This window comes from Schistocerca americana, chromosome 5 (assembly GCF_021461395.2).
Source record: "Schistocerca americana isolate TAMUIC-IGC-003095 chromosome 5, iqSchAmer2.1, whole genome shotgun sequence".
NCBI classification, from domain to species: Eukaryota; Metazoa; Arthropoda; class Insecta; order Orthoptera; family Acrididae; genus Schistocerca; species Schistocerca americana.
Genome location: NC_060123.1, coordinates 717,472,286 through 717,497,129, shown reverse-complemented (window position 1 = coordinate 717,497,129; position 24,844 = coordinate 717,472,286). Strand labels below are relative to the sequence as shown.

The 24,844-nt window shown below is 41.7% G+C and overlaps 1 protein-coding gene across 1 annotated transcript in view; it reads right to left on the bottom strand.

Moving 5' to 3' along the window:
• The window catches only part of LOC124616657 (dipeptidase 1-like), a 181,702-nt gene that overhangs the window by 96,071 nt on the left and 60,787 nt on the right, over positions 1–24,844 (bottom strand). The window contains exons 4-5 of the mRNA XM_047144985.1: positions 8,891–9,023; positions 1,598–1,748 (exon numbers count right to left, since the gene is read on the bottom strand). Coding sequence (XP_047000941.1) covers positions 1,598–1,748; positions 8,891–9,023 — 284 coding nt within the window. The remainder of the gene's footprint in view (positions 1–1,597; positions 1,749–8,890; positions 9,024–24,844) is intronic.

The following is a 24,844-nucleotide window of genomic DNA, read 5'->3' as shown; positions in this document are numbered from 1 at the left end:
CCTTTTGTCATCATAGAAATTGGCCAGCCAGAGACACCAAGAATTTGATATAAGCTGATGATGACGAGTGTTAGATGTTATTAATCTGAAAGAATTGACTGTTACCATCACTGTACATTGCCCTTGTTTCATGTGCTATGTAATATCATGTGGTATGGCAGACAGCTTTATATATGCTGAATATGTATGAGCTGACCAATCACGTTTTAAGCACTCTCTCCATGTTTTAGAAAAAGCAATTGTAATATGCTCTCAAGAACTTTCATCAAGAGCACTTCAAGAGACCACTGCATACTTTATGTCTGAAGTTGGTTTAACTTTCTCAGTATCAAGAGACATGTATTGATTTGGTGAAAATCCAGAACTCCTTACTGTCAGAAAGCATATATGAGAAAAATACATCCGAAGGAGGAAGTGTCTGAGTTTGCTGTGGTAGATCTTTAAGTGCACATACATACTGGTTTGCAACTATGACTGCACAAGTCAGTAATTTACTGGCGTTGAGATTTCTGTGCGATAGATGTTCATTGCATTCCACGACTTAAGAACGTTTAAGTTGTATTTTAAACTTAGTCTTATTTAGCAGAAACGAGCATTTATTTTTTCTATTCGAACATATCCTTATCAGCTACAGCTTTCATCCGCAATAAGAATTATTCTACAGAGGTCAGGCACTACTTATTCACAATAACAGGGTCATGTGACGTAGTGATACATAATCTGACAGTCTGCAGTACATTATACACAAGCTTGTAAACTAAGTCATATATCTAAGTTCTTTTTTCTCTATATTACTCGATGGTTTGCTGTTAATATGTCTTCCACTGGTACAGTGACCTGTAAGCTCCATATTCAGTTTGTTTGGTCACAAGTTCTTTTTCTGCTGTATTCGTACATTTGCTGCTGTGGCGAGTATTTATTGCGATACTAAACTCTTATATGATGAAATTTTTAGTATGTTCATGGGCTTACCTCTTCAAAGACCAAGCTGAAGAATGGAACACCACTTGCGGAAGATCCCGATACAGCAGTGTTACAACAACTGGTGCTGCAAATGGTGATGATGAAAGTGATAGTGATGATTCTAGGGAGTGTCTAAAGCAGACCAAATTCTGTGCTCTGTGTGGATCTGAATGTGAGGTAACATGTGCCAGTGGTATGGGACATGTTCAGTATTGACAAGCTACTGAGTGGGTGATGATAATGGTGGTAGTGGTGACAATACGAGGTATCATCCAGAGCACGCAGCAGCGTGCAATAACTGACACTCGTCGGGATATGTTACAAGTAGAGGTGAGCTCGCAGTGGCGCCACACGCTCTGCACAGAGCATCACAGCACGGACAGGCTGCTGAATGGATGATGATAATGGTGCATGTAGTGTGACAATACTAGGGATCGTCCAGAGCAGGCAGCAGCCTGCGATAACGCGCTTACCGGGGCATATCTGGAGGTGAGTGTGAAACAGTGCACCCCGTTGGCATAGAGCATCAAAGCACGGACGGGCTGCTGAATGGCTAATGACCGTGACGAAGGTAATGGTGGTGTCGCAAGAGGACATGGAGACTAGACAGCAGTGTGCAGCGGCGGGCACTCACCAGGGCGTGTTGCAGGTGGAGGTGAGTGTGAGGTAGCGCACGCCCACGGCGTACAGGGTGCGCAGCACAGAGAGGCTGCCACCCAGGGAGTGGCCCCCCTCCACGCCCACCAGGCTGCAGATGCGGCCCGCCTGGTGCGTCGATTCGATGTCTGGAACAGCAGGCGTGTGTGCACCAGTCTCTTCTGCAATCCACTTACGGTAGTCACCCAGTATACATTTGGGAACAGTACATGGTAGTGGACACCACACTCTTCCTCCCAATCACATTTCTTCTTTCTGGCAAGTTGCTATATATGCTTCGAAACACACTTCTAAACTGAGTCGGGACATTTTTCCAGTCCATATACATTCACTGAACAAAGAAAGAAAATGTTAAATGTTAAGACTTCATAGAGTCGTCCCATGTCCCATTAATGGAGGAGTGTTGTCCTATAGTCCGATGGTGCAAGGATACTGTCCCATTATAGGCAGCACGTGAGACTATTGTAAAGTAACACGTGTCTCGCAGTTCCCTGAACGACTACCGGTAGTGATGTCAAGAAACCCGATGACTCCTACACTGACACTTGAGCAGGCAATGATGTGTCTCCACGATACTAATCGGTCATTCAAGGTGGTGCAGATTTGCAACTTTTTGCAAACAGTGTTTGTGACAGTACTCATGAACAGTGGTTTCCCACTCCACAGGCAGCAATCTTTTTTGTACTGTTAAAAATTGCTTACTGGCTGTTCAGTCTGCACTCTGCTAGTCTTCATTCAATGATATGAGATGAGATTGAGCGTTGTAGTAAGTTCAGTACGTGTTCTGAAACGTCAGGTAGAGATGTGAAGTGATTAAATGTAATTGTTACAGTACTAGGAAACTCTCCTTCGGTGTTGTCTGTGTTGAGAGACTAGAACCATGATAATGCTTCTGGATTCCATAACGCCCACAAAACGTAGTGGCTGATTCATCCAAACGCCCAAAAAACTTAGTTTTTGCACTGTTTGACCAATCAGCCTCGGACTTGCAACGTTGCACCGTGTAACCGCCGTCCAGTGCAGATACCGTGCTCTTGGACAAACACGCATCAATACCTGCGCCATTTTCAGTGCTCCCTACCCATCTGACTCGGCGCACACCCAGCGAGATATACAGGCAGAACCAAACTCTGTGCCCTTGGACACAACAGCGTGATTCCTTGCATGCTAGCAGCATGTTACAAAAACGGCCGTAACAAAAATTTGTCCAATGCACATTTTCGATACAAAATGGACGTCAGAGAAAGTCAACACTATAATCACGAGAACAGAAAGTATCTGCATTCACTACTCTGCAGCTGTGTTGCCATATAGTGGAGCGGGCAGAAAGTTCCATCAAAAAATTCAGTTCCAGATTTCGAGTCTTAGTGTCGTTGCAGTTTTGTTTTATCTAATTTCATGGATGCATGCATGATGATACCTCGTTAAATATTGACTACCGCAGTTGTCATACAAAACACCTACAATTATTTAATAATAACAGAGAAACGACAATACAACAATTTTGGTTATTTCGTTTGTAGACGTATTTTGCCACTGAACATTTACTGTGTTCTATTTATCGCACCACACCCCTCCATGCTTTCTAGTGCGAACTCAGGCAAGCCAAGCAGACAACTCAACCTCACAGACGTATATTCACGACCTTTCCGCATACAATAAGAGGAACAAGGTTTACACTCCCTTCAGAATGGCAAAGCAGCAGGATTAGATGGGATTTATCCGGAACTACTAAAGAACTGCGGCCCGGCTACAAAACAATGGTTGGCATTGTTTTTTTAGTAGCATATTGGAATCAGGAAAGTTACCCGCGATATTCAAGAAGACCAAAATCATTGCTATCTTGAAGTCAGGAACAGATCCAAACTCGCCTCAAAGTTATCGACCAATAGCCTTGCTTTCTGCCACGTACAAGCTTTTGGAAAGGCTGCTATCGAATAGAATAGCACCAGCAATCGAAGAGGTAATTCCAGTTGAACAAGCGGGATTCCGCCCCAGTCGTGATTCGAGTGATCAAGTCCTTTCACTGATCACTTCTGTGGAAGCTGGTTTTGAGAAGAAGCTGAATAGCGTGTCTGTCTTCCTTGATCTCACGGCAGCTTACAACACCATTTGGAAGGAAGGTCTTTTATTAAAACTGATCAACGTGGTCCCCTGTGTGAAGTTATCAACTTTAATCGAAAACATGCAATGTAACAGACTAATCCAAGTTTACTCAGAAAACAGCAGAAGCCGATTCCGCAAATTGAGTAATGGTCTGCCACAAGGTTCGGTCCTCTCTGCAGCACTTTTCAATTTATACACTCATGATCTGCCTAATACACTCTCCCGCAAATTCATATATTCGGATGATATCAACCTCACTGTTCAACGCATATCTGCGAACTTATTCCATATGCTCGTACCTTCGTTAACAGCTTGCAATGGGGCACAGGGTCAAATGCTTTCTGGAAATCTAGAAATATGGAATCTGCCTTTTGCCCTTCGTCCACAATTTGCGGTATATCGTGTGAGAAAAGGGAAGCCGAGCTTCGCATGAACGATACCTTCTAAGACTATGCTGATTCGTGAACATAAGCTTCTCAGTCTGAAGAAAGGTTTTTATATCTGAGCTGTTTGCTTTTAAACCTTTCAGTTACTTCTCCACACCAGGGATGCTTGTTACAACGTCGTCGGCACGGGAGTCTGTCCGATGGGCAAATGACGGTATGTTTGTACGATTCTTCTACGAGATCAATTTGTTGAACGTGAAATTTAAAACTTCGGCATTCGTTTCGCTATCTTCAAGTGCCACATCAGACGTCAATAACAGACTGAATGGAAGCCTTAGCGCCGCTTAGCGATGTTACATACGACGAGAATTTCCTCGGGTTCTGTGCCAGACCTTTTGCTAGGGTGTGACTGTGGTGGTTTTTTATGCTTCGCACACAGACCTTTTCACAGACGCACAAATTTCTACTAACCTTCGTGTGTAGTAACTTGTGCGTTCGGTTTTGAGCCGAGAGTGCAGCAGTCTCTGTTTACTCGGCATCTTCCGAATTTCGTTATTAAACCATGGCTGGTCTTTTTCATCCTTCCTGTTCAGAAGACTGCCTAACACTTGAATCTATATTCTATGCTAGCAAATTTCTCTCTTTCAGAAACGCTTTTCTTACCATTGACAGTCTACTTCTATATACTCTCTGCTTCGACCATCATCAGTTATTTTTCTGCCAAAATAGTAAAACTACTATTTTAAGTGTCTCCTGTCCTGATCTGTTTTCCTCAGCGTCACCTGACTTAATTCTATCACATTCCATTATCTTCGTTTTGCTTTTGTTGATGTTCCTCTTATGTCCTCCTTTAAGACGCTGTCCATTCCGTTCAACTGCTCTTACAAATACTTTGCTGTCTCTCAAAGCATTACAGTGTCATCGGCAAACCTCAAAGTTTTTATTTCTTCTCCCTGGGCTTTAATTCCTAGTCCAAACTTTTATTTCCTTCGCTGCTTGCTCAGTACACAGATTGAATAGCATCGTGGATACGCTACAACCCTGTCTCACTTCCATCTCAACCACTGCTTCCCCCTTTTCGTGCCTCTCTACTCTTATAACTGCCATCTAGTTTCTATACAAATTCTAAATAGCCCTTCGGTCGCTGTATTTTACCCCTGCCACCTTTAGAATTCGAAAGAGAGTATCCGAGTCAACATTGTGAAGAGGTTTCTATAAGTGTACGAATGCTATCTATAAACGTAGGTTTGCCTTTCCTTAATGTATCTTCTATGAGAGGTCGTAAAATTAGTATTGCGTCCCGTGTTCCCACATTTCTTCGGAATCCAAACTGATCATCCCCGTGGTCAGCTTCTATTAGTTTTTCCACTCTTGCAGCAGAGACTTATTAAACTGATAGTTCGGGAATCTTCACATCTGTCAGCATCTGCTTTCTTTGGAATCAGTATTTCGTTTCATTAATGTTTATAGAATAAATTTCTTGTATGATTCATCACTTGAAACGGAAGTAATTATTGTAAGTGTTCTGTCCACCCATAACCATCTTGTAGAAGAAATTAGTAAAATGGTTCATTCAGACTATAGACAACGGCTAATGAAATTCGTCATAAGTAATTCATCACAGTTTGAAAAGAATATTGGTATGCACAGTTACAGCATTAGAGAAAACGACTGTCTTTGTTACATATTGGTAAACCTGTCAATACGCAGCCGTAAAAATGTTTGATATTTTATCAATAACATGATATGTTTGACACGTGGTAAAGCAAGTTTTAAAAGTGCCCTTAAGTTATTCATTCTGGACAGTTCTTAATGCAAAGCACAATTTTCCATTATATGTGGCAAACTGAATAGCTGGAGAACCGTAAATTTAAATTTAGAACAAGTTCCTTGAGTATTATCACAGAATAATATATTTATTCTTACTTAATTAAGGCCTGTATGCTACTCAGTGGCCAGCATAGTCTACAGTTCACAGTAACGAAGCTCGTGCAAGGGAACGTGTAACAAGCACAAGTATTCGAAGAGAGTTCTTTCGTAATATGCATCAAGTACAGTTTCAAAGGAAGTATATATTGTGACGCAACGATCTATAAATGCAATGAAGAAAGACTGAGTGGCCAAAGGTCGCAGACAGGGCTCTCCCATTTGGAGAGTGGCGCGTGTGGCGCACAGACGGCGCCGCTACGGGCTCCGCGTGTGAGCAGCCCGCCACTGGCGGGTGTGCAGTCAGCACGGGCTCACCCGCACGGCTGATGGCAAATCGCAGATTGTACGGCAAGTCGGGTTAACGAGGCCGACAGTGTCTATGACGCATTTCCAGGACCGCAGAGACAAGCGTGGTGCACCACACGGCACCGCACTCACAAGTCATGTGACAGCGATATGCACACGGACAAATAGTGGCTGCTCCACGGGGCTGATAGTTGGGGCTAGACGCAAACAACATTCCATTGCGGAAATCGTTAGGGAGTTCAATAGGACGAGGTCCACAATGTCAAGAGTATTCCGAGAATACCAACTTCGCCACGGAAACGCAGTGGCCGACGGCTTTCACGTAACAAGCGAGGGCGGCGGCGTTTGCATAGGTTGTCAGTGGTAACAGAGAAGAAACACTGCGTGTAGTAACCGCAGAAATGAATGTCGGACGCACGGCAAACGTATCGTTAAGACAGTGTGGCGAAATGTGGCGTTGGTGGGATACAGCAGCAGACGACTGCTTCGCTGACGGCACGACGTCGCCCGCAGCGCCTCCCCCGGGCCCGTGACCGTACCGCTTGGACCCTGGACAGCTGGAAGAGCGTCGCCTGGCTTTCACATAGATTTCTGGTAGTCCGGTTCTGGTGTGGCGCTGACACCGCGAAGCCAAGCATGCACGTTGTCAACATGGCACTGTGCGAGCTGGTGGTGGTTCCATAAAGGTGTGCGCTGTGTTTACGTGGAATGGGCCGAGTCCTCTGTTGTTTCAAGCTGCACGTGAGTAAGTAGCGACGAGTACGTCGGAGTGTTTCCAGGGCCAAGTAAATAAAACAATTTAAAGAAATCGATACTGCACGGCCTTATTGAAGCGGGGACGCACGAGAAAGCAACCAAAATTGCGTAAAAAATTTAATTGCAATTTCATTTATTACATGGTATTGAAATTTCAGTTCCTCAATATCACATTCCAATTCCTTTCCCAAGTGAGATAAAAATAATAATTAACAAAAGCTTGCACGGGGCTACGCCCCACTATGTTCTGTATTTCCTCATGTTGTTTATTGCTGCGGTGTTTTCTTCCAGTTTTATGCAGTCACATTGAGGGAAATAAAAGTGTGGTTAGCGGACTCATATCTTCTACAAAAGTGTATGCACGAAAAAACTCAAAATCCTGATGAAATTCTAACTCTCCGGCTGGCAAGCCGTGCCCCAGGACACCACTTGTTTCGACAACTACTGATAAAGTTGCACTGTATGATGCTTGTTTAGTTTTTAATTGTGCTAATCTTGGCAGACTACAGACCCTACAGAGGCTAGGATTTGCTCCAGCAGCTTTCACACTGTCGATCCTGAAGGAAATCGATAACAGCAGAATCGATGCAGCTGACATTATTGTTACTCAATTTGGAAGTCAGGTTAACCTAAGAGATTAGACTGTTTAAAGATGAAGAGGAGTATTCGTATGGTTTGCACTAGTTCACCCACATACGGTAAAGCCTAATATAAACACTGTTAGTCCGCAGCTCGTGGTGGTGCGGTAGCGTTCTCGCTTCCCACGCCCGGGTGTGCGGGTTCGATTCCCAGCGGGGTCAGGGATTTTCTCTGCCTGGTGATGACTGGGTGTTGTGTGATGTCATTAGGTTAGTTAGGTTTAAGTAGTTCTAAGTTCTAGGGGACTGATGACCATAGATGTTAAGTCCCATAGTGCTCAGAGCCATTTGAACCAGAAACACTGTCAAATCATTGATTCACATTGCCCGTACATTTTAGCAGCGTTTTCCTAACAATCCAATGACGTTGTAGTACTTAAATTTGGCATGCAATTACCCAATACTACAATGAAACATGTTGTGCAACTTGAATAGTAAGACATTTACGTAAGAGAAGAGCACTAAGATTGGGTATAATGTCTCACTGAAATTTGGAATGCTGTAAAAATCTAGCAAAAGAGGATTCAGTATTCTGTCCGACAGACATTTGTAATAATGGTGTAGCAAACTTGAAACAAAAATACAATTAATTTCGTTGTGACAGCTTTTCGTAAAAGGGACATCTGTACTCACTTTGTTGAAAAATTTCAGTTGTTTATAATTAAAAACGCATAACTTGAGTACACATGATTACGTCTGTGTGTATCCATATAAGATTCCTTAACAACCGTGCTAGCCGGCCGAAGTGGCCGTGCGGTTAAAGGCGCTGCAGTCTGGAACCGCAAGACTGCTACGGTCGCAGGTTCGAATCCTGCCTCGGGCATGGATGTTTGTGATGTCCTTAGGTTAGTTAGGTTTAACTAGTTCTAAGTTCTAGGGGACTAATGACCTCAGCAGTTGAGTCCCATAGTGCTCAGAGCCATTTGAACCATTTGAACCAACCGTGCTAAATTAGCTTATATTTCCTTGAAACCATTGGACTTGAAAAGGTTTTTTTCTTTTTTTTCCAAAGTACTGCAACTTGGTGTCCGGCTCCCCTTGTGGAAACCAGTGTGTGTGTGAACTAGAGCACAGCAGCGCGGGACGGGCGCCCCGCAGTGGCGCAGCGCGCAGCACTTACGCTCTGCCCTGTGCGGCCCGCTTCCTCACCTGCGGCGGAGGTGCAGAAGGCGAGCGGCGGCGCGTGGCGGGCCGTCAGCCGGCGCACCACGTCCACCTGCTCCAGTGTCAGCTGCACCGCGTCCCGGTACTGCGACTCGCACGGCACGTACGCCGCCCAGAACTGCAACCGCAACACCGCCCTGCTCCAGCTAGCGTTGCCGCAGACGTCGCTACTGAAATCTGGACACAATCCACTGGAATCCGGGCGTAAGATGGAGGTGAGGAGAGACTTCAACCGCCTGGAAAAATTAACCCGTGTGTCACTGCTGAGCACAATACTTGTACACTGATCAGCCAATTGCGCCTGGTCGCGTTGTGGGCACGTGGCGTGATAACAAAAGTACCTAAGCGTAGCAGACACGCACGGGGGATCACCCCAGCGAAGACACGGACTGCAAAAGGGGAAATCCGTCGAGATAAGCGATTTTGACAAAGGGCCGATCATTATTATTACGTAAAGCCCGTGAACGACTATCTCGAAAACGACGAATCTGGTCGAATGTTCGCGTGCTACTCTCGTGAGCATCTACAGAAAGAGGTAGAAGGACAGTGAAAAGGACACTCGGACGTCCAAGACTCTTCGCGGAACGTGGGATTCGGAGGCTTGTCTGCTCTGTAAAGTAGGAGAGACGCTGGTCTGTGGCATCTCTGCCGAAAGAGCACAATGCTGGTGCACGCACAAGTGTTTCGCAGCACGTTGTTCGTCGTACATTGTTGAACACGGTGCTCCGCAGCAGATCATACCTACACGTGTTCACATGTTGGCCAAACGGCGCCGTCAATTACGATTGTAGTACGCATCAGACGATCGATGGAAATGTGTCGCCTTTTTTATTTGAATCGCATTTTTGCCATCCTAGGTCGATAGTCGTCTCCACAAAGGCCGGCTTGAGGTGAAAGGCGAATCGAAACGTGCAGCGGGCCTCGGGCCTCGGGCGCAGGCTGGTGGGAACACTGTTATCCTCTGGGAGACATTCTCCTGTGCTTGCATGGGACCTTGTCCTACTAATCGAAAACGCTCTGAGAGCTGTGAAACGCCTGCATGCCTTCGTGCTTGACGTCTTCCCCGACGGCCATGTCATCTTTCAGCAGTATAATTAATACCTGATGAGAACATTTCGTAAGATACTAATAGCAGTTTCATAGCACATTTTCTAGGTCACTGGTTAGTTCAGAGCAGTATTCAGAATTTTTTTAAAAAATTTTAGCTTCTATACCCAGATGACAACATTTTCCTTGATCTTGTTGTAAAATTATTATATTCTCAATAACAACTTCCACTTCAATCACAGATAGGTTACTACTTTCAGTTTTATTCATTTACTGTGTAAACAAATTCTTGATGGACAAACCAAAAGTGATGATCAGGTCCCATAGTCCGGGGAGCGTAGGGGACGGGAGACCCGCACCGCCGTACTAGGCAAGCTCCTAGCGGAGGCCATTGCCTTCCTCCGACCGTAGTGGGGATGAATGATGATGATGCAGACGACACAACAACACCCAGTCATCTCGAGGTAGGAAAAAATCCAAGATCGCGCCGGGAATCGAACTCGGGACCTCGCGCGTGTGAAGCGAGAATCCTACCGCAAGACCACAAGCTGCGGACACGTGAAGATAAAGCCCAGCTTAAAGGAGCGTAGAAAACATCTGCGGAGATATTTGCGCAAGTGGAAAAGTAGTTAAAGAGTTTCACCGCAATTACCTCGATAGTAACAGATAAAACGTTTGCAGCAATTGAAACTGTTATGTAAAATGTCTACCGGACGGCTCAATGCTTCCAGGTTCTTCGCAAGTTTCATTTTAAACGACTCAGTGTGTTGCTTTACCTTCTACGGTTCACCCCACGAAATTGATGTTACAGTTTATAAAATAAATAAAATAAAATAAAATAAAATAAAATATTAATTATTTTTATCTGTATGATTGGCTCTCCTATGAGTCGTCAGGTTTTGATTATTCGGTATCAGACGCTTGACAATGGCTTTTTCGTAAAGGCAATGTTACTCGTAGTTGACCGTGAAATAAAACTGAAATAATCGGACTTCGTAATTAAATCGTTTCCAAAGACTGCTGCGGTAGGTGCGGACTCATAAACTAAATCTCAATATTACAATAATTTGCCAGCCATGCCAAAAAGTCGTACAGAGGTGATTGTCTACTAAACAAAAAAATTACACAGTTAGTTAAATCAGATATATTCAATGAATAAGCCTACAGTTCACAATCCTACTTACTTTTATAAATATAAATTCTTTGCAGAATCGAGTGCCTAGTATGGTTGCAACTCGCAGTAATTTTCTATATCATGAAATATGGCGGTGTGCCAGACAATAAACTAAAATACGTGCTTCTCGCACCACTTCAACGAGAGCTCTCCTTTCTTAATCAAACATACGAGTAACGTAAATGTACTTTTGTTTTATCAGCGACACAGCGCTGCAGTTATGTGCCATAGGCTTTATTTATTTGTCACTGATTATTTATTTAATTAATATCTCGCGTTTCCGAGGAAACTCACGCTCGGCATGCAAATGTGCCTTTATATTGCCCCCTGAATTGCGAGGCGAAAGGACACACCTGCAGGCGAGCAATTCACCTAAAGGCACAAGAAAATCTAAGTTATCTACAACTATTTACATGACTTACATTATACTGTATATTATATACAAAATTTGAATGACGCGCGTGCGCCGAAAAGTTCTTATGTTGGCAGATAGAGTGCGCGCATGCGCAGAAGCGTCTGTGTAACTACGGCACTGCCGTTATTTCGTAAATTTAGATCACGCGGCACAGTATTGCAGTTCATATTGTTCGTGTGCGCGCGCATTTCTTAGTCGTTGCACAAAGAAAATACTACATTCTATGACAGGTAACTTAGTTTTAAAATTACAATATTTGTTATAATACAATACAACTTTAGATTGTTGAATGTTCTTAGTTACATAGCATTGCAATGAAATGCTTCAACGAAAAATGTTCTGTTGTTTCAGGTGCGTTGACCTATACACATGGTGTCGTTATCACAGTTCATATTCATCTGCTGCACAATAATTTTTTACAGGTTAGTATCGTCGTGGTAAAGTTTTTTGATCACAGTAACATCGTTGTATAACAACGTGATTAATACATAAGCGTGTCCATTTCCTATTTCCATTATAGTCGTTGTGATGCAGTTCGTTGTGACAAAAAGCATTGTTCATCACAGATCAGACGTGACCCGTCGAGTAATTGGTCCACGTGCAGTTCGTTTTTTTTTTTTTTTTTTTTTTACATTCCGTGGAAGCTTGGTTGCAGAACCTCGGACGGCACATAGCTGGCGTCGATCCTTGGACAGTCCAGGTAAGAGTGTCCGTCACATTTCGAGAACATTTCATTCCCTGAAGTTCCAACCAAAACTCTTCCACCCGTCGTGTTGTTTTCTGGACAGGCACTTTGTGTCCATTTAATCCAGTTAACATCTTGAAGTTGGGTACTGTAGTAATGTCACTAGACGATGCACGAATTATGCACTTCACATATTTTCAGTTTTTTGGCGAATATAGCTCACCTAAATGTTCGTTAATGTCCGTGAACAGAGGTTCACTATGCAATGTCTTTTTGGCACTCGTTTTGTTCAAATTTTTACATGATACATCAGTTAAAAAAATAAGTAATTATACATACACACGTCACATATTTTCTTAGCATAAACATAATACAGTTGCACATAAACATGTTTACATCATCATTACATAGCTATAGGTTATTACATTGTGTCACATTTGATTACATGAATTGCATCCTCTTTAGCGGTTTTGCTGGGATATTATCGATGTTTTTTGTGATGTCATCTGAAATTAAGATAGGTTAGACACAACATTCATTACATCAGTAGGCAAGACCAGGCGTTTTCGCTACTCAATAAATATTCAAAATAGTAAGAGAGAGAAAATGTTCGATTCCTCGCGTTTTGTGCGTGTGTGTAGAGTGTCTGTGTGGCCTTGACTACTGATAGATGCTTTTCGTGTTGAGAGATGTGCGTCTAATCTATTTCTCAAAGTAAAAGATCGCTTCACAGATGACGTCTGTCAGTTCGTCAGGTGTCATACCAGGTCAGTGGTACCTACAGTCACAAATGTTCCGTGAAAAATTTATATATCATTCACTGCTACGTAATCATAAATTTTACTTTAATATTCAGTCTTCTCGGTGGAGCCGCGGCGTTGAAAGAAAAGTTCTTCTGTCTTCAACTGCGTCACTGGAACGCTGAAATGAAAATTTCTATACTACTTATAATCTATGTTGTAATTTGTTTTAGTTCTTGCCACACAGCAGGTCGTTGAGATAACGGTACGTTATATGTCTTATGGTAGAAGATCTTGTGAGGCTTAACTTCAATCTTGTACACATACGTGTTGATAACACCTAATCGTCTGGTAAAAACTTGTAAATATTTGGATAACACTTCCTGTAGTTTTATACGTTCATGTACACTGAGAGCTGTAGCTTCACTTATCTTATGATCAAGCAATGTTTTCAAGTCCATTAGCTCTGTGTCAGATGAGTGTGTTTGCATGTCTTGAATGTCTTTGTCAAGTACTAACTGAACCTTGTACCCTGTACAGTGTTTGTCATGCTTTAGAGTTCTCCTGTCCAAATCAATAATAATTACACTGCCTTTATCATTTAAAATACATTTACCTTTGGAGAAGTCTATAATGCAGTCCTTCTCGCTCATAATATCTATTCCTAATATGCAATTAGTCACAAGGTTTTGTACAACCAGGAATGGCCATTGTACGGTTCCATTACCTATTTTAACGTTTACAAAAACTTGCTTCGTAACCCTACATGACTTATTACCTAGTGCAGTAGTTATTTTACAGTTTTGGGCAGGAAACTCAGGCACAGGTTCCAATTCACACATCTTTTTATAAAAAATTAAAAGATAAAACGCTCACAGCTGCACCTGTATCTAGGATAATAGTAGTTGGAATCCCACCTACTACACCAGTAGTGGATGCTAAAACAATTTCATTTGTGTTTAAACGACATTGTGTACTGTCTTGTAAAAGTTCATCTGATATATTGTTATTGTGGTTGTATCTTATAAATAAAACAGGTAGTTTTTGTTTAGAATTACTCGGCATATCATTATTCTGTTGTTCAAGTGTGGTGTCAAATAACTGATTAACATTGAAGCCGCCCCCCAAGGATTCTTCAGCCACGACCTGGGGCAAAGTAGTGACTGTTTCTAGTTTGTTGGATTAGCATTTGTACTAGGTACTGACACAGATTGAGGTTGTGCATCAGGTGTCATTTCTATTATATTCACATTCGGATATTGCCTATTATGATCTCCAAACTTTTGCGGTTGTTGTTGCTGTTGCGCATTATAACTTACCTGTCGGTCGTAAGGTATGCTCCAATTTTGACCTGGTGGCTGCTGTGGTAAAGCAGAGTTTGAATGAAAGTACTGATCGTTACGAGTCCAACCTTGATGCTGTCTTGGCTCGTAGTTATTATTATTTCTATTTCTGTTTGTGTTTTTGTTATTACCTTTGTATCCGTTGTTACCGTTGTAGTTATTACCGCGGTGCCTTTTGTATGGATTGCCGCATGAAATGTTATTACTGTTGTAACTATTGTTCGTATTGGAATACGCGTGTTGATTTTGATTTCCGTACTGAGACGGCATGTGAGTTTGCTGTTTTTGTTGTACCGCGTATCCAACTGTGGGCGCGCCAGAATTGTGTTGGCAAGCCTGCATGTTTTGCATACCACTAGTGTAAACATTGTGGCTGCTGTTTTGCCGCGCGAAGCGCTGATCTTCAAGTAACATGTCAACCGAATCTAAAGCTGTTAAAAAATAATCTGAATCGTCATCTGGGATATGTAGAAGTTTTTCCTTAATGTTGAAAGGCAATTTGGCCTTCAACGCTCGGAGTATATCACGTGTTGCGACTGGTTCGTCTAAAAAATGTCCCATGTTCAAGTATTTTTCAAAATATCTGCGTAAGTTACCATTTTTACTGTTAAAAGTTTCAGGTTCTAAGATTTGTCTTCTGAGTCGCTCCTGGACGGATTGCGACCAGAATTTGTTCAGAAAAGCACGCTCAAACTCACTGTACGTGGTACATACGTCAGCTTGACTGTATGCCCAGACAGCTGCATCGCCTTGGATGTAACCGACAATATATGAAATCTTTTTCCGGTCACTCCAAGTGCGTGGAAATGCGTTACTAAAAGATTTGAGAAAAATCACCGGATGAATGGTTCGTTTTTCTGGGATAAAAATCTGAAATTGCCTGTGTTTCATTAAGCTTTCTTCTTCCTTTGCATTATGATATGGATTTGTACCACTGTAATTACTGCAATGCTCAGCTGGCGAGTAATTACGATAATGTTGCTGTGGTTTACCATGATAATACCTTGTGTTTGTGTTTGCACGTTGTGGTATGTGTTGTTGTCGTGGTGTGTTTTGTTCTTGTGTGTATGTTGTGTGCGGTATGTGTGCGTCATACTCGAATGTATATTGATTTCTGAACTGTACATTTTGACTGATATTTTCGTTACATTCAGACTGTGGTTGATCGGTGAATTGTCTCATGGGTGCAGTGACGGATTGTACTGCGTCACTAATCAGCTGTTTGTTATTAGTGATGTATTCCGCTACGGAGTCGTGCACAATTGTTGGTAAATTTTCACGTATGCATCTATCAAAATGTTTGTCTTTGTTCTCTACCCAATCATGAAATTCTTTATTAATATTTTGAAAATGAGCTGTGGCATCAGATTGTAAGATGTCAGTCAGGTGTTGTTCAACATCGTCAAATTTATTCTGCACGTCAGTAATTCGTTTTTCAAGGTTGTCGTGTACTGAAGGATATGTTTGAATTTGTTCAGTAAGAGCTTCACACGTGACATTAAGGTTTTTTAATTGTGTCTGTAAAAGTGCTACGTCATTTGTAGTCTTTTCTTGTCTCGTATTAAGCTTGGAAAATTTCGTACTGAGTTCAGTCATCTGTTTGGTCAGTGTGGCGTCTATAAGTTCCACACGCTTACATAAAGTGTCATTAGCTGTCTTGAGTGCTATGAGATCAGATTTGATTCCGTCATTTTGTGTCTTTAACTGTTCATTTTGCATCTGTAAGGTTGCCATGTTTTCGGCGTTTTGCTTCATTAGCATTTGTAACATGTCGGCAATGTTTACCGTTTGCAAGGTCTCTGCCCCCGCCGCGTCATTAGACGTGACGTCATGCATTAACATGGGCTCTGATTGAGACTTTGAAATTTTTGTGGTGGAAGGCCTATTGTCAAAATTTTCGTCAACACTCGCGTCAATGTTTGATGAATCGTCACTACCGGTTGCTGTCGTAAAGTCATTTTCTAACATTTGTCTCTCGTCCGAGTCGGATTGCGTCTGAATAGTACGTCTTTGCTGTTCCATTATTGCGTATTGCTTTCTAGTTATTACCATGCCACACGTGATATATGTTTCAAGAAAATATTTGACACTGATTTTAAAATAAAATACAGTTGAGTATGAATCGGTCGTAGCAACAATGGCTGTCTGTTAATTTAAAAATATAAACTGAATTTGAGATTATTGGTAATGGCTGCTGGCCATGTTACATGATATCGTACAGAAGTCGGCCATATTGTACACTCGTGTATTGGTATTGTTGCATGCGTTATTGTTTAAGGAAAAATACTGAGAATGGAATTTATCACTGAAACTGTTATGCGGAAAAGAAACACTACAGAATTTTACTGAAAAGCTAATACATTGAATTATACGTCTGGTCAAGCCTGCTAATGCAAAGATGCTGCGTCTTACCTTATTTTGCTGGAAGCTTCTTTGCGTCTTCCCGCAAAATTTTATAATTGGCAAATATCTTCTGATTTTTTTATTTCTCATATAGTCAAGTCCAGGACCAGAAGGTTGATTTTTCACATGAAACAAAGAGAACAATGTAACAAATGACAAAATAACAAGTCCGACACGCAGTCGCCAATATAAAATAAATAAAATAAAATAAAATATTAATTATTTTTATCTGTATGATTGGCTCTCCTATGAGTCGTCAGGTTTTGATTATTCGGTATCAGACGCTTGACAATGGCTTTTTCGTAAAGGCAATGTTACTCGTAGTTGACCGTGAAATAAAACTGAAATAATCGGACTTCGTAATTAAATCGTTTCCAAAGACTGCTGCGGTAGGTGCGGACTCATAAACTAAATCTCAATATTACAATAATTTGCCAGCCATGCCAAAACGTCGTACAGAGGTGATTGTCTACTAAACAAAAAAATTACACAGTTAGTTAAATCAGATATATTCAATGAATAAGCCTACAGTTCACAATCCTACTTACTTTTATAAATATAAATTCTTTACAGAATCGAGTGCCTAGTATGGTTGCAACTCGCAGTAATTTTCTATATCATGAAATATGGCGGTGTGCCAGACAATAAACTAAAATACGTGCTTCTCGCACCACTTCAACGAGAGCTCTCCTTTCTTAATCAAACATACGAGTAACGTAAATGTACTTTTGTTTTATCAGCGACACAGCGCTGCAGTTATGTGCCATAGGCTTTATTTATTTGTCACTGATTATTTATTTAATTAATATCTCGCGTTTCCGAGGAAACTCACGCTCGGCATGCAAATGTGCCTTTATAAGTTGTCGCCGTAATGTGCTGCACAAATTTTTAAGTTAATCATAAGATCTGTCAGCGCAGAACTGCTGAAGTTCGATATAGTCTACGATGTTTCATTTTGTTCAGAAGTAAGTTTAATTAGTTTATTTTTATCTCTTCTCCTGCATAAAAGTACTGAACAAATGTGAGAAATAATGAAAATAAATGCTCCAAAACAGTACGATAACCTATGTTCTACACGACAGGCCTGTTTCGGCTTACTGCCACAGTCAAGTGACGTGTAGTGGGAATTGATGACGATATGCATCTGTAGGAAATCTTGTGTCACGTCTTGGTAAGTACATTACTTGTAAACAACGTGTTGCATCGTACTATATAACTATCAAAATATCTGACGAAAACGTATTTTTACGTCTCGTGTGTACGAAAAGTAATATACTTACCAAGACATCACTTGATAATGGCAATAAGCCGAAACAGGTCTGTCGCGTAAAATATTTGAAAAATACATTACCTTAGTGCAGCTAGATTTGGAACATTAATTTTCATTGCGTTTTATACTGACGAAGTAATTTCAATATCGTGTGATTACCGCCATTACTTTATAGGCCTTAAAAAGAAGTTGTTTTGCAAGTCCAAAGTGCAAATGAAAACAGAACGAGGAGCATGAATATGTCCGATTGTCGTTGTGTGTCTTGAGATAATTTGCTTTTTGCTATAACAGGATTGCGAGGAGCGAGCAAATGTTTGATTATTGCTGTGGCTTTTATTCTTGCGACCCTTTGCTTTCTAGCAATCACAGAATAGGGACACATAACGAAGCTTCGTCGTGCTCTCATGCGGCTTAAATCAATGGTGATAGCAAATGAGCATTTTCTCTGTTGTAACTGGTTTTAGAATAAAGAAGTTGTGAGTTTTGCACTGCATGCCTCTTCTTGAGTTGTTGCTGTTGTATTTTTTTTCTCCTCTCTTGGGTCTCCTTATGACGGCTTACATCAGTTTTCCCAACACGCTCAAATGGAAAATAATACAAACGAAGTTTGCAGAATCCTTCCACGTCTGTGTTGGCTCTTTTTATCAAAGGTCATATTTCTCTGTATCGGTCACTGAAAGAGCGCTTACGTTCCGCTTTTTTGCATCTCAAAACGATGAGAGCTCGCGCACTGCAGGAACACACACAGGGACTGCAACAACCAACGAATTTATGGAACCCAAGTTACGTAACAACACGAACAAGTGAATCGTTGTTGCGCAGCGTCGCCATCTGTTATGAAATGAACTAGACTAGACATAGTACGAGAGTAGGTCGCTGGTGGTTGCTTGTGCGTTACATATTAACATACTGAACCACTAGAATATAAATCTTCGGTTCTCTTGCTTGAAAATCGGAACATATAGCGTCCCAGTTCAGCCTTTCTGGGACACCGGGACAAAGAGTGAAACCTCGCGACATTCTCGATTAATGTGGACGTACGGCAGTCGTTGCGCTAGCCGTTCACGCAGGGAGCAGCTCTCACAGAACGGTGGGGCGGCGAGTGAGGGGCGTGGCGGCGACGTGACGTGGCGTGACGCGAGCAGAGGCGCTGCCGAGGCAGGCCCAGCACGGCGTCTTCATCCGGCGAGTATATTCATCCACTGGGTCTTCTGTAACTCATAAATGGTAGGCAAATACTGGGTACATCCTTTACGGTTGAAGAAAGCAAGAAGTATGGCGCAATCGACGTAATGAAAGAACTGAGCGTATGTCCCGAAGGTTTCCAGTGTTTTTACAGAATGTCTCGGAAGTGTCTGTACATTGCGTTACACAAAGTGAAGGTCGGCATTCAGGAAAAAACAACGAAACTGGAATGTTTTGATCTTTTTGCACAAGATTTTAGTTTGAACGTAAGCCTAAACATCGTTGATTTTTGTATGTCCATCGTTTTGACTGAAGGCCATGGGGATCCCGGCCGTTCACTGTTGTAAGAAAATGAAGCGCCTGCAGCCGTCTTTATGATCTTATTTATTGTGTAGCTACCAGTATCGGCGCTTCAGTGCGCTGCCTCCAGGCTTTAGTTGATGCAGAAGGGGTTCTCACAATGAATATATACGCTGCATCAGTGGCCAGCACAAATGGTTTACGCAGACTAGGAATGTTCATCATTGTGCTGTGGTGGAGTAACGGTTAGCACTTCAGTCTCGTAAGCAAAGAGAACCAGGGTGGAGTCCCGGCCGCAGCACAAATTTTAATTCATTTCTTCTCCTTCGATCTTTATCGTAGATAAAGAAGAGATGCCTCACGGGAAAATTTAAGTATAAGATCTGTTTGTGAGAGATTTTTAAAATATTATGACACTTTTCCGAAATCTGACCATCCATAAATATTTAACTGCTCTATCCGACAAATTCCTCATAACAGTTCATAATTTCCTACCATGTGATGGAGATTTTTCGCTTATAGAGAGGAATAAAGTATCCTTTAATCCATAAAACTGGATTCCCGTCATTGCCGACGCCAGAGACAACGGGTTCCTTCTCAGGAAGATGGAACTAGAGGACTTCAGGGATTTTAGAGCACGATACCATGGCCTGCACAGAGATTCATTCAAAATAACTGAGCATGTCTGGATACACATTTTATCTGACAACCGTACTGCACTAAAGGGAAGGAAAAGTCATAACGTACAGCAACAATGGATTTCTCAGAACATTGCAAAAAAGCGGAGAGGTTCTGGGAAAAGAAATCGAGATAACATTACAATTTCCTCTATCTTGAGTGATAAAATTCTGCCAGTAAAAAGTGCGAAGACGGAAGACTATTTGACTTGTGACATTGTATACTGGCCGAAAAACGAAATTTCTGCGAGCAAGTACAAGTGAACAAATGATTTTTACGCCTGTTTGACAAAACGCCTAACTTGGAGGACAGAAAAGTTAAACTAACAGTACATGTTTAGCGTAACTGCAACAAGAATAGCCTTAAATTTTTCCGGATCTTATGCCGCGGCTATTGCACATTGTATTGCAGTGAACACTACGTGTTTTGACCTCCGTTATTGTACTTTCTGGCCGGCCGAGGTGGCCGAGCGGTTCTAGGTGCTACCAGTCTGGAACCGCGCGACCGTTTCGATCGCAGGTTCGAATCCTGCCTCGAGCATGGATGTGTGTGATGTCCTTAGGTTAGTTAGGTTTAAGTAGTTCTAAGTTCTAGGGGACTGATGACGTCAGAAGTTAAATCCCATAGTGCTCAGAGCTATCTGAACCTTTTTTTTTTTTTGTATTTTCTCAAAATAAGGTTCTTATTTCTGCAATACAAACACAAAAAACAGAATGTTTCAGGTGCGCAACTGCACAAATTCAACGTTGTTCGTGAAGGAAAATAAAAATGATTTTCTATTTCTCGAAAACAAATTAAAGTGTGTAATAACTAGAGACTGGATTATATACATCATAAAAACCTTAAAATATGCGCGCAAATAGGCATGAAAACTGCTTAAAAATGCATGAAAAGTGTCGAAACACGCAAGATCAAACAATAAAAAAATGGTAGTTACTGAGTGCATTATATCTCAAAGCCGAACCTGTGCATATCAATTACGAGGAAGAGCTCCGGCCACGCGAAAAACCGGTACATTTAGGACGCTGATATCTTCTGAATACGTTCTGGTAGAGGTTAGGAAGAGGGTGCTTCGGGGGTTACTTTCTAAATATTTGCAAAATGGGGGCGCATACCGTTTTTCAAGAATTGTTGCTTCTTTGCCATTGTCGTCGGTAACAAGGGGATGCGAAACAATCGATATGTACAGCACAAACTTCGAGATATATTGCGCGCAGCTCAAAAACTCCGTAACATTTTGTTTAAAAAACAACATACAATTGTGATATTTTTGAACAGCATTAAATTTTAATTAATGCTATTGGACCAAAGCCAAATTTAAAATTTATTTTACATTTTTCTATTTTTGTAAACAAACGACCGAGTACTGTTCCAAATGTTCGGTAGTAAAATTGTCTCTTCGATCATTCAAAACATTTTTGTAAGCAGAAAAGGACCGTTCTACATCAACTAAGATAAATGGGCAGTATTTGAATTTGTTTATGGTAAAACTTATCCGCCCCTTTAATAAAACTATCAAATTGGCACAAGGGTTCAAAGCCTGGGTTATTGTGTAAAATGTTTTCAAACTTTTCTTTAAGTTTTCTTGGGAACACCTCCGGCAATGAGGGGTTCACTGGAATAATTTTATTCATTAGCTGAACAGATTCATTCCACGCCTAACCTTGAGTTTCAAGCTTTTTCATACTTGCAGATATCTGGGAAAAATGAATGCTAATCACAGCAATGTCATTCTTAATACCGGAATCATTAAAAGCTTACTTGCACTGGCAAACTGCCGAAGCCTCTGCCCCGTTAATGGCTTCGAAGACAGCAGAGCTTCGACCCACGCACCCCAACGAGTTACCACTGATTCGGGAGGTAGAGGCACATTTGGTAGTGTTTTCTTGTAGGTCTTGATGCGAGCAGGAGCCTTTAGGAGCGCTTTCTTTGTGGAAGAAATCAGTTTAATTACATTAAAAAACGTGGAAAGTACTTCTTCAGCAAGGCGATGTACTCCATGGGCAAAGCACGTCACATGAATCAAATTGGGATAAAATCCTCGGAGGGCTTTTCCTGCTTTGATCATATAGGGAGCAGCATCTGAAATAAAAACAACAACCCTTTCAGGTGCAGAAGATTCTGGAAATATTTTTCTAATACCCTCGTCGACAAATCTGACGATCGTAGAATGATTTAGTTTTTCCAGTTCTTTGCAGGCTGCTTAATAGGAAGAAGAAGGCTCTTCTTTTAAAGCACCAACAATTAAATTTGCAATGTAACGACGATAAGTGTCAGTAGCTTCGTCAACTGAAAACCAGTTAATACTGTCCTTGAGTTCATTGCGTGTTTCTTCCAGAACGTTTACGTAAATTGTCGGTATGTAATTTTTACGCATTATTGATTCATGTGGTATATTTTGATATGCAGGAAGCCGCTGAAAACAGGGTTTTTTAAGATTGTGAAGAATAATATTGCTTGCAATAAATGCTTCACATATGTCCATGTTAAAACGACTTTTTTGGTTAGCTTTGGACAAATCCCTGCTACTGTAACTTGCTGTTATCAGAAGTTGTTGTTGGTGCTTTCTTCCGTATTCGTGCGATATGAAGACTTGTCTTGACATACTGGTCTATTTGAAACTTTTTTTTGCACGATACGTTTTTCTCGCAAACTGAACAATATAAAACAATTCCGTCATATATCAATATTCCAGGATGGTCAGCTATCCACGAAACGACGTTTCGTTTCTCCTGTGGCATGGCGTCAACATGTTACACACTACACGTCGTAAACAGGTTCAACTGCGTATAAGAAAATAGAAAGCTAAACTGAAAAATAGACGTGCGACTATAAGCTTGCGTAGTTTAATTTAATTGTTGTCGACGAGTACGGTATGACAGCGGAGGGGATTAATCGGGGGCGCGGGGTCAGACTCTTGTCTGCCTGTTCCTGTTCCTCCACTGTAATGATTTCACTAGGCAGTGTTCTCTCGGTTAGCCATGGCACGCAGTTCTAGGTCGCGGTCAATCTGTGAGACATCAAAACTAGATCGAGCTAGAGAGCCTGTCTAAATTTTTAAAATATTGTAAACATAGAGCGAAAATATGCATCGTGACTAGTTTTTAGTTGAAATATGCAATAACTGGTGAAAAGGAGCCACATATTCAAATGCATGTGCAACATGCAAATGCATCTACTCCGGTCTCCAGTAACAACTGTAAAATAGTGTGCAACATTGCGTTTTCCCTCATATACACTGCATGTATTAAGAAAGCCCAAGTATATAATGATAAAATAGGTAAGCATAAAACATCCAGGACAAAGAACATTTTAGTTATATCAATAAAAAGATCCAATTCATAGCTCTCTGGAACACACGCCATCTGTTCGACACGCCATATGTTAACGAATATAGTTATAGAATGTTTCATGAATGAAACAGTTAGTACAGACAAGAAAATATACGTATGCAGTACACGCTGACCAGTCAGAACATCATGAACGCCCACCTGCTGTCGATATATACCCGTCCAGGCGACAGCAGCGTCGCCTGGGCGAGGAAAGACTGCCAGTCAGGCGTACACACACACACACACACACACACACACACACACACACACACACACACACACACCGTGCCTGTGGCGTCAGTGAGCGTACTGTCCGTGTGCAGAACGTGGAAGGCGCGCCTTCTGTCTGACTTTCGCCGAGAGCAGATTGTAATGGCGCGGAGGCTCGGCGCGAGCATGTCGGAAACTGCACAACGTGTCGTGTGTTTGTGATCGGCTGTGGTGGGTATCTTCAACACGTGGTGAAAACAAGCTGAAACCACATCCAGATGTAGTGGAGCTGGATGTCGGACGCCGTTGACTAGGCAGACTTGTAAAACAAGACAGGCGGCAAACTGTGGCTGAACGAACGTCAGACTTTAATGCTGGGCAGAGTAAAAATCTGTCTGAACACACAGTGCACCGAACATTCCTAACGATGTGCCTCCGTAGCCAAAAACCCATGCATGACCTATGCACGTTAACACCACGACATCGGCAGCTACGATCGAAATGGGCACGAGCTGTGAACCATAACTGGTTAATAAGTCTCTAAAGCTTTCCTTTGAAGATAATTAGATTATTACAGTTGAGCGACCACATTACCTTAATCTCTTTTTCTTTGTGATACATAAAACAAACGACGGGTATTTCGTTGCTGCATAGCCTTTTCGTTGTTTCTCATGTTATCACCAGCTTCTTTAACCTACATTGTTACGAACCTCCTTTCCGTGTCTTCTGTTCCTTGCAGCATTTTCAGAACATCATATATGCTTTTGCCGTTCTTGCTTATTCCCGTGACACGAATTCAGTTATCAGAATGTGAACCACATCCCTTTAGACATTACAGAATCCAATGCAATCGTAAATCGATCGAGGAAGCTTGAGAACCAATATCTGCTGTGAATCTTGTAAGCCTTTATTCTACTACAAGTTTATATACGTTCGACGGATGACGAAATTAAAAGTACACAAGAAGGAAACATTACTTTGGTCACACTCCGACAGTCAGGTAGATAACAAAGCAGTTCTTCACCACTCAACGGCCTCATGTGTTAGTAGCATGTTAAATCAACAGAGGACGATGCGAGGTTACCGATATGACTATACTTAGACACTTTTGTTTCAATACGCGTGGTGTTGATATCGACACCAAGTAATCGATAACG